General features: G+C 36.7%; 1 protein-coding gene across 39 annotated transcripts in view; it reads right to left on the bottom strand.

Annotated features, from left to right (window-relative positions):
- Window positions 1–1,855: 1,855 nt before the first annotated feature.
- Window positions 1,856–10,725, bottom strand: part of LOC121300760 (RNA binding protein fox-1 homolog 1) — a 580,013-nt gene continuing 571,143 nt past the window's right edge. For 8 of the 39 annotated variants that reach the window (XM_041229591.1, XM_041229582.1, XM_041229587.1 and 5 more), the window contains 2 exons: window positions 3,907–3,982; window positions 1,861–2,409 (listed from right to left, as the gene is read on the bottom strand). In XM_041229591.1, the coding sequence (XP_041085525.1) occupies window positions 2,287–2,409; window positions 3,907–3,982 (199 nt within the window). In that variant the 3' untranslated portion in view covers window positions 1,861–2,286. Of the gene's footprint in view, window positions 2,410–3,906; window positions 3,983–10,725 lie in introns of those variants that run through there. The other 31 variants (XM_041229559.1, XM_041229557.1, XM_041229567.1 and 28 more) reach the window with 12 other exon arrangements.

Raw genomic sequence — 10,725 nt, 5'->3', positions numbered from 1 at the left:
GCGGTGGGTAAGATATTTAACTGAAGTGTGCAATGAGACACACACTGTACACATGAGGATTAACTAAGATCTGCAGAGACAGCATTAGGCTGCATTTTTTTTTTTTTAGGTTTTTTTATTTTTTATAAATACAAAAAAAGGAGACCTGTGACAAACACCTCAACTTAGGTTTACTTGTAAACAGGACAACATGAACAGTCTTAGCATATGCACAGACAAGCTGCAATTTTTCAAGTATGCGTACAAATAGCAATCTTTTTTTAAATGTATTTTTATTTAATGTGCCCAATTATTTTACCCTCGATTTTCTCCCCAATTTGGAATGTCCAATTATTTTCTCTCCTCACTGCAGCAGTTCCCAACACAGCTCAGGAGAGCTGAAGGTTCAGTGGGCGTCCTCCGATCCCACGACCAAGCCAGTTTCCTCTTTTACATCCAGGAACTTGAGAGCGGATGTCAGCGAGCTACCGGCCTCTGGAGGACAAAGACCAGCCCTGCAGGTGTCCGCTCTGAGCTCACTGGGCGCTTGGCCAGCAAGGTTCGCTGTAGCATGATGAGGAGAAACAGTCCCTGCCGGTTTTGCCTCCCTAACCCACAGGAGCAGCAGAGCCAATACGACGCTCCCTTCAGAATCCCCAGTGAAGACCAGTGACTTCGCACAGCCAGGACGCAAACCTGTACTGTATGACTCACCTTGCACACTAACGCCTGTGCTTTCAATCTTGACAGCTTGCTAATGTAGTACTTTTAAAATGACAGATAAACTGAATTTATTTATTTTGTTTTACAGCAAACTACAAGAATCCAAATGCCTTAAAAATAATAATAATGAACCAAATTAACAAAAAAAATCATACTTAATAAAAAATAACAATAAATTGTGTATATATATATATATATATATATATATATATATATATATGTGTGTATATATATATATATATATATATATATATATATATATATATATATATATGATATATTATATATATATATATATATATATATATCTATATAAAAATCTCCCAAGCTGTAAAGAGAAGGAAAAAATGGCAGGTTGTGTATGCAGCACAGTCATGTTTAAAAAGTACTAAGCTGACAAAAATACCATGATTATCTCAACATAATGATTGCAATACTTGTAAAATGTTTATATAAATCTGAATATGATTATCATGTAATTCCATAAAAATGACACATCTTTCTCTAACAGTTGGTCTACTAGACTAAATCTAAAACATCATAGGTTGTGTATTCTATAACAGAACATTTCCACTGCACAGTTCAAATTTTATACATTGTCGTTGTTGTTTTTTTTAAATTTTTTTAACAGGTACAAAGAATTCTAGTTTTATTACTTTCCTTCTGAAAAAGAAAAAGAAAAAATAGAAACAGTGCTTTTATCACCTTATTTATTAACGTTATTTCTTCCCTCCCATAATACAAAAGTCAGCAATGATATCAATAATTTATATACTGGAAGTAATACAAAAAGAACGCTTTCTTTAATGGCCTAAACCAGTTAAGGATTTTGATTAAAGAACTAGATAATGGTTTAACAGTTACATACTGCCAGGTGAAGTATCTTTTGGGGTGTTTTAGATGACTTTTACGAAAGTTAGTAAGTGTTGGAAAACATCCCAAGAACATAAACTTTGGCTTTGAATAGTGAATGTTTTTTTTTTTTTTTTTTTTTTAAGCTGATATAGTCGGTAGTCGGTACAGTGGTGCCCCCTTCTTTGCTGTATCTAACTTTTTTCTGGATTAAAACCCCCCCCCCCCTTACCCAACCATCCCTTCTTCACTTCAAACAAACCAAAATTAATTTAATTACAAATAAAAGTTAAAAACAAAAGGCAATGTAAAAATGCAAAAAACAACATGACTACTATAGTCATTTACACTCTTACAAAACATGTGATAACCCCAAATAGCTTAATATTTATCATATATAATTCATTTACATGATAAAGCTCTCTTGATTGTGGCTCTAATATGTTTTTTTTGTTTTGTTTTTGTTTGTTTTATATATCTAGCAGCTTTCTAGATCACCACAGACACTTCTACAGCCAACAATCTATGTAACCTTTAGAAATTAAAGACCCACAATATTAAAATACACAGAACAAAATATCTGAGGTATAAGATAAAAAATGTCATTTCTTTTTTTCCTCTCTCTCTTTAGAGATGCTAAAATGATGCACTACTGCATGTATTGCAATACCCAGGCCTCGGAAAGCTTCTCTTTTTGTCCCCACTGGAAGGTTTTTATATGGTTTTTGTCATTTAGTATGGAGCAAAACGGCTGTATCCCCCTCGGTATATACTAGCCTGCAATGAAGAAAGAACGAGACCGACATCATCAGCATGGCTCCTAGTCTTGGCATCAGTCAAGGGTGCAAAAGCATTCTGAAACAAAGCGATGGATTTACAGGTTTTAAATTTGTTTTGGTTGGTTTGCGATCTTTCGTTTCTCTAATGTTCTACCCTCAGTGCTGCAGCATCCCAAAAATCCTACATGCACCAGGAAATACAAAATGAATAATATACACACTAATAAAAACAATAACATAAAAACAGGTTTTATTTCAAACATGTAAAAAGGAGCAGAGTGGCAAGAATCTGATGTCAAAACTTTTTTTTTTTATATCCATTAGCCACAATTGTAGATGGTAAAACAAATGTAACTACTGCTATGTGTAAAGACATTACATATCATTTACTCATCATTCTCTGAAGAATTACTACTTTCGACTAGTGTGCTCTGAATAGCTGATGGCTGCCCTGAATATAACTTCGTCATGCAGGTAGAGATCAGGCATTGAAACAGATTACAGTCCTTCATGATCTCAAACAAAATACAGACACTGCACTCTATAGAATAAGCTGAAAGTTAAAATTATTTTCTTAGAACCAAAAGTGCAGTAATTGGCACACTTAAATACACAATCTTACCCCTCCCTCTTGAGTATGGAGGAAACCTGCTAAAACTGGTCTGACTGTACATTTTTACCAACGTTGTCACATCAGTATTAGAATTCCATGACAACAATGGAGTTGAAAGCGATTGAAGGCACTACTTTAACTGTTCTCTCTCTGCCCATGGAACTATGTCCCTTCTCCTGTCTAATTAAAAGCCACTGCTGTGCTATGGGGTTTCTAGCTACAGTTCAGCTACAATTTTGTGGTTTTTTCCATCTATTGAGATGTACAGTACCTGTGCAGATCACAGCTCTCACTATCACTAAAACAGAAAAGCGCTAGACAACTTAAGTTCCTTTTTCAAGTTTACAGTCTTGGTCTGTGAGAGTAGGAAATGTGTGGTGTGTAATGAAATATAAATGGCCTTTGAAAAACATTTTGAATGCTAAAATCCAAGCCAGGGCACCCAACTTTTCATGGAGGAACCCATAATAGGTACGTTTATGGAAATGAGGCAGCCAGGCAGAATTCATCCTGTTCAAAGCAATGATGCAGTGAACGCCTTGCAAGAATGATACTGCCAACATAATCAGGATAAAGTGCTGAGGCTCGAGTCTAGAACTTTCTGCATGCAATGCTGTGGCTTCTCTCTCTTTCCTTTAGCTCTGCCACTGCACCACTTAGGTGATGGATTTAATTATCAAAATGACTAATTATTCCATTAAGGAGAGCGCTCAGCTAGGTGATACTTGCAAAATTAGAAATATAATAACTTACATGCACTACATTGCCAAGAAATTAAGACATTTATCAAGTTTACTGGTAGGATTAATGTGGCATTTTAGCTGCCGTTAGCACAAGAGACAAATTCAATTAAGTTAAAGTGAGGAGACAGCTGTGATAAAATCCATGCAGAAAAAGCAATAAAGGAAGAAAGAGAGAGCAGGAGAGTGGGAAAGAGGGACAGACACAGTGATGACTTACCATGGCACCAACGCTGTAGGTGGCTGCTGGAGCAAGTGTGTGGTGGTAGGGGTCTGCAGCATAAACTCGTCCGTAACTGCAGGAAGAGCAAACAATGAATAAAAAAAGAAATAAAACTAAGAATTGAAACACACAATCTGAATAGCTAACAACTTGAACAACTACAACGTTACAAGTTGTATACAATATATGGCAGTGCAAATGCAAACTGTGGGTATTTTAATGTATCAATTAGCAAGTAGCAACCTGTCACCTCACCCCTAGATAGCAATTCTAAGCAGCCTGCTACTATGCAATTGTTCTAAGAATGTCCAATCGTGTTGAAGGATTCATGGATTGATATGGGTATCCAAGCTGTATGTATATCTTACACAGAGAATTAGAGGTTTCCGTTATTTATTGACCCGGAGAGGTAATAATCTGTCTTTTTTCAGTGCCTAAGCACAGCTGTGAAAACATTTTTGACCAGCATAATCCTATCCTATTGCTGCTTACTGTATATCCATCCTTACTATACATCTCACTCATTACCCCTCCCCTTGTAGTTGACTATGCAGTTAATTACCACCCTTTCATTTGCCTTCGATACACAGTGATAACCACTAGGAAAGTGATTTAAAGTGTCTTACATTACTTCAATCATAATCTAGCAGTGGTATTTCCCTTCCCCCTGAAACAGTGAGTTTGCTAGATCTTTTCAATTGCAAATCTCTAACAAACTCAATGTTTCGGGGGGAAAGACATTACCGGTGCACACCCCTTACTAGCCTTATTAGAGAAATGCCACCTTGCTCAGGGTAGCTCAGAGACATTGGTGTCCTGTAAAGAATGTATCTTCCTTCAATAGACATACCAGAGCCAAGAGCAGACAGTGATTCCAAAGGCTGGGGAGACAAGTCATATCAGATAATGGCATCCAGTAATGCCTGTCTGAAATAGTCTTGCACAATATAAATGTGCATTTTAAACTGGATAGCAAACGTTTCAACTGTCAAATGTGAATTCAGTTATTTATTTATTTATTTGTTTTTTTTTGGGGGGGGGGATCACCAGATCTGACATACCACTATGAAGTTTTACAGATACATGTTTGATTGCTTAGGAAAGCCCAACTTTTTAAACCACAGGCAACAGGAATCTGCCACCACTGGGCATACAGGGCCTGCCAGCTGACATCTAGAAGTCTTACTGCATTAACTGCTAACCAGTTTTATTGGTACCACTTGCCCCATGGAAGTGTCCAAACAAAATGCAGCTTTTAACAAGGATGCACAATGCTTCTTGACTGGTAGCAGCATCTTTCGCTGTTTTTTTTTTTTTTTTTTTTTCCACGACAGAATTACAAAATGCAATAATAATCACCTTGAATATTAATGCTATGGGTCAATTGCATTTGATGAGACCACATCTGTTCTCGGTTAAGCAGGACTACAAGAATGCACCCAGAAGAACCTGTAAAAGTACTTTATAGCTATTGCCAATGGTTTAGCATCACCCTATAGAATAAAGTTGAACGAAACCTGTTGAATAATGTTACGTTAACATATTAACATATTAAATTACATAATGCTTTGTAGTTTTCCATATACTTAACAACAAAACTGACATCACTGAAATCTAACATAAAACACTGAACTACTATTATGGCATTCTGGTAGACTTTGGTAGTTTCTTTGACTAAATTATGTTAAATAACATATAGAACGTATAGGCTTTTTTTTATGTCTCAATCCTACAATTTTGTCATGCAAAACTTGTTTCCATAGCTGTATACTGTAAAATATTACTGTTTTGATCAGAATTGAACCTGCCGTTCAAAATATCTGGTAGTGCTATGATAAATAATGTTCTCCTGGCCAGCCTAGATAGCCTTGAGCTGTGTGATCCTAACATACTGTTCCATTCTTTCCTTGCCAGAAACAGTAAAGAGAGTTTGTCACCTCTGATTACTTACATCAACATGTCTTTAGCTGCTTATTAATGTCCAGGGGTGCAAATATATTAGTTTGAAAAATAATGTGTTAACTAGGAATAGAAATGGAAGATAAAGTCCGACCCCATGCTGCTGTCTGAACTGATTGCTATTTGCTCACTGCAGGTTATTAACAGATGCTTTTCAAATCAGAATGGTTGCAAAAAGCCCTTCACAATACTGAGGCATGACCTCAACTATCCTGTTATATTTCATAATTCACTTACTCGCATCCTATACTTTGCTATGCTGTTTGCTTTTTGACCCCCCCCCCCCCCCCCCCCACCTCAGGAAAGGGTTGTTAAATGTTTCATTCCTTGCTCTATAGTTTAGGACAATGAACTCCCTCAGACCTCTGTGCCAATGACTATAAACTGCTGGAAGGAACTTGCTTTTAAAGCCACGGTCCAATAGGTACATATCCCTGGTACAATCTCGGCTAACATGGATTATGCATCGTTCTACAGCCTAATCAAAAGGGTTTCAGACTGTTTACAAATCATGAACTCACCCCCAGCTCTACTTAATCTTGTCATGCTGTCACATTTGAACGGCCGTGTGAAATGACCTAAAACTGCTAGCACAAGGTAGGCAAGCTGTCAAAGCTGCCACTGTATTCTCTGGCTGAGAAAGAAGGTGGAAACCAAGGGATCCCACCAGGGAGGATCTGTGGCTAATCCACATGTTTCGATCTTATTAAATCAATCCTGTGTTTTTTCTTTTTTCTTTTTCAATCACCAGCAGAAGCAAAACAGTTGCTGAAAAAAAGGTTTGCTGTTCATAGAATATCCCAGCATGGATTCCTTTGTGTATTAAGAGATAGCAAGTGGTCTGTTTAAAGATTTAGCATTTATAATCAATTTCCTTTGCTGGGAGTGCAAATTGCAGCATTGAAGTGGAGAGCATTGTTAAAACCCTTTTTATCTCCACGAGGGGAACTTGCGGCTCTTTGCTTTACTATTATAACTGAAGTGACCCACTTGTTAATTAATATTGATATTTAACCAAAACCAAACATGTTTTAAATGGAGGCCACTATGGGATTAACCAAGGGCCACCTAAAATGCCTTTTTAATCATTCAAAAACTGCCGGAATAGCACGTCAAGGTGAATAAATGCACTGATCATTTCACAATGCTAAACACAGCTAAAAGTCGTTTGATTGAGAATGTCGACTATCGCCCTGGTCGTGGTTCAAAATGCTGGTCTAACCAAATTTAAATTAAAAGTTTCTCCTTGGTAGACAGCGTGCCTCTGAACTTCTTTAAACCCCCAGCTACAAAACAAGAACAAATTGCTCATCACTGGTGAATACTTCCTTAATAAGGATAGAGATGGAAGTATTTGAATACATGTTTGTATAAGAGGTAGGTATTTTTTTCTAATCTGCTGACAATCAAGTTGCCACTACAGTTGAGGATACACTTCTTTATTAGGAGTAAGCTCTGAGGGTTGTGAAATCTATTAGATTCCAATTTCAGCACCTTCTGCATTACTAAAAACCCAATTGAAGAAAATGATTTGCAGACAAGAATACCAATTTTCACAATTGCTTGGACTTTTCTGGATGTCTTGTCAGCCCAATCTGCAGTCCTAATTTTAGCCTTTTTTTTCTAATCTTATTTTCCTAATTTTATTTTCCGACTGGGTTTAAAACTGTTACATAATTGCCCTGAGAAAGAAAATCTTACTTATATTAGGGCATTAGCTTTCAACTTTGGTCATAAAAAAGGATGGGTAATATGCCTAATATACACTTTGCTATCACTGGAATTAACTTTGTCAACATTAGACAAGCTCAGATGATTGGGCATGGAATCACCCCGTTCTACTGTCACCAGGTGGGAATAAGCCACATGAAGAATGTCTAGCAGATCCTGTGGTCACCAAATCAAGTAGACAACATTTTGCCCAATGTTTTCACTAGTGCTCGGAGGTCAGTAGTTTTTGTTGCTGTAGGTTTTCTGTATACACAGTATGTTTCCATGCTATTCTTAGTCTTGACCCACAAAATGTAACCTGTTATACCTCAGAAATCAAATAGAATATTGAGTACAATATTACCTAAAACAAATCTGACTAAACAAGCAGAATTAAGACTAAAACATATTTCTTTATTGCTACACATACAGTTTTGTTACATCATTTTTAATTTCTGCACACAGGATCCTACAATAAAGATTGTTTTTAACAGATGCCAGGTTTCTCATTCTGCATTTTTTTTATAAAGGAACCTAGGTTATGACAGGGATTGCCTGGTTTATGGATGAGATAAGAGCCAATCAGAACTCGGAGAGCTGCATGTCAATTACTTAATTTCCATATTTACTCTCTCATTGTGATTAAGCAGTTAATCCACAGAAGATTAGGTAGAGGATTGCTAGTCACTGTACTGCCAAACAGGTGACTTCAAGGTTGGAACATCTAACAAATATTGTTTTTAAAATGCATTTGATTAAAAAACAAATACTTCGGCAATACACATACAAACCAAATCAGTATATTGTATTTACCAAATATGTATCTATATGAAATCCAGTTTAGGACAGTGGGGGACTTATATGTGCAATTGGGTTGTAAGACCTACAGTACAGAATATGCCATGAGTCCTAACACTGAAATGCAATTTAAAATTAGAAGGAGTGAGTAATTGTCCAACTAAACTTATATTATTAATTGATCAGAATCGTGACAGATGCTGGATGTCCAGGTAGCTCAACGATGATTAGTGCACATGTTTTAGGATTGTCCAGCTCCAGCAAAGTAATGGAAGCAAAGGTGTTTACAGATCTATAATATACAAGGTGGCTTTTGAGTTACTTCATCAGTACGCACATATGGCAAGGAAAAGGATTTGCTGTAGAGAATTGAAACTTGACAGGAAGCAACAGCAAGAGATGGTATGGCTGATGCTTTGCGTCAGTGTGTTTGTCATTAAATAGCTTTCATACTAGACTGACTGGTACTGCAAATCATCTGTCCCTTTTTTTTTTTTGAACAACTACCTTTGGGTATTGTGTAATTAGCTGTCAATTCCCTTTGGGTATTGTGGAATTAGCTGTCAATTCCCTTTGGGTATTGTGTAATTAGCTGTCAATTCCTCTGATGTGACCCCATGCAATGTGGTTGTGTGGGTTCCTTTCGACACTTTTCAAGACATTGAAATGAGATAAGGGATGCCATCCCAATGATACAGTGTAGAAATAAATACTGATAGTGGCTAAATTGAGCAAGTACAGACATGCTATGACAGTGTCCCCAACCATACCACCACATCCCTATGGTCGTCTGTGGCTTTCTCTCTCTGCAGTGCATTCTTTTTTAACCTAGCACATCCATGAAGTGGCCAAGGGAATTCTGAATCATACTGCATATAGAGGCTTATGTCTTATTGCCTAGACCCCAGCTTCTGCTTCTAAGACAGGCTCAGAAACACATTAAACTTTGACATGAATTCCAAAGAACCTAATCACCCGGTGGGATAATCGGATTAATTTAATTCACAATTTTAGTGGTCCAGCTAAAACCTCTATGCTGTGAAGCCATAATTATTCCAGTGAAAAATTACAACAGTTTCTAAAGGTAAGACTTGGTGCTCTCTTGAATACAGCTTCAGAATCAATCAATTGTAATGTCTAGTGTTAATCCCCCCCCCCCCCCCCCCCCTTAAAAGTTACACTTTAAAGTAATACAGCCTGGTTCTTCTATATTGCATATACTCAAAGATCCTATAAAATGAACAATAACATATATTTGGTGATGATCATTTAGTTATTCTTGTAAAATAATGTTGTTCTTATCCAGCTATCCCAGAAATCACATTTTAAACAAAGCAACACATATAGTAAACATTGAAAACAAATGGGGAGGGGGGGCAGGAATATTTTTGGAAAACAAAAATGTAAATGCTTTTTTGGCTGTTACATTGAGAGTGGTCAACAACGGAATCCCACGATTTACACATGTCCTTTACTGTATTTGTAGGGGGGCTTTCACTAAAGTCGAAGGTTTAATGCAAAAACCGAATGTGGAAATGTCAGAACTTATTGGAGCACTTCTGTGTCTATGCTACAAATGTCGCATTTTTAATGAAATCCATGGATCAATCTATACCATGGATCACGAGTGACAACAGAGAAAATAAAACATGCTGACTTATGGCTCTGAGTGTTAAGTGCTTTAAGCATCTACAGTGCGTGTAACCATACACAAAATAATTAAAAAGAGTCTAGCAGTGAAATTATGAGGCGTGCTGTACATACTGAGCAACAAAACATGTAGACAGTTTGAGAGGGGTTTTAGTAAATTTGAGTGCTTCTGTATTTACTCACATCTACAAGTATTCAAGTTTTCAAATGGTTTTACCATTTCTTTTTCTTAGTTTGTAACACTGGTAAACCTTGACTTCATCCACTGGCTATAGACATGTGCCATAGCAATTGATCCAAATGGAATGATTTAAGAAGCTTCCAAAACTGGTGTCCATCAGTGTTGTATTTAACAATTGGTGTTGTATTTAAATGTCTGTGGTGAACTAATCTTTTTTACAAAATATAATAGGTTGGTCTTTAGTGAGACCTCAAAAGGGGTGAATTAAATAAAATATAAAAACCATATATTTATAATTTCTTTCTGTTCAATTACTATAGTCAAACCTGGGCTTTGACAAAAGTGGTCTCAGTGGTCTGAAGTAGCCATGTGCTGTACCTTACATATTGGTGTTTGTCCTCAATTTTCCTTTTTTTTCTTGTTCAGTGTTTTTTAGTTTTAAATACAATGCCATCTGTGAAATGCTGCTTCTTGGAAGCAGGTAAAGAACCTGGGTTTCAAAGTACTGTTTAAACTGC

This window comes from Polyodon spathula, chromosome 26, assembly GCF_017654505.1.
Source record: "Polyodon spathula isolate WHYD16114869_AA chromosome 26, ASM1765450v1, whole genome shotgun sequence".
Taxonomy (NCBI): domain Eukaryota; kingdom Metazoa; phylum Chordata; class Actinopteri; order Acipenseriformes; family Polyodontidae; genus Polyodon; species Polyodon spathula.
The sequence above is the reverse complement of the archived record's forward strand: the minus strand, read 5'-3'. Positions and strand labels throughout refer to the sequence as shown.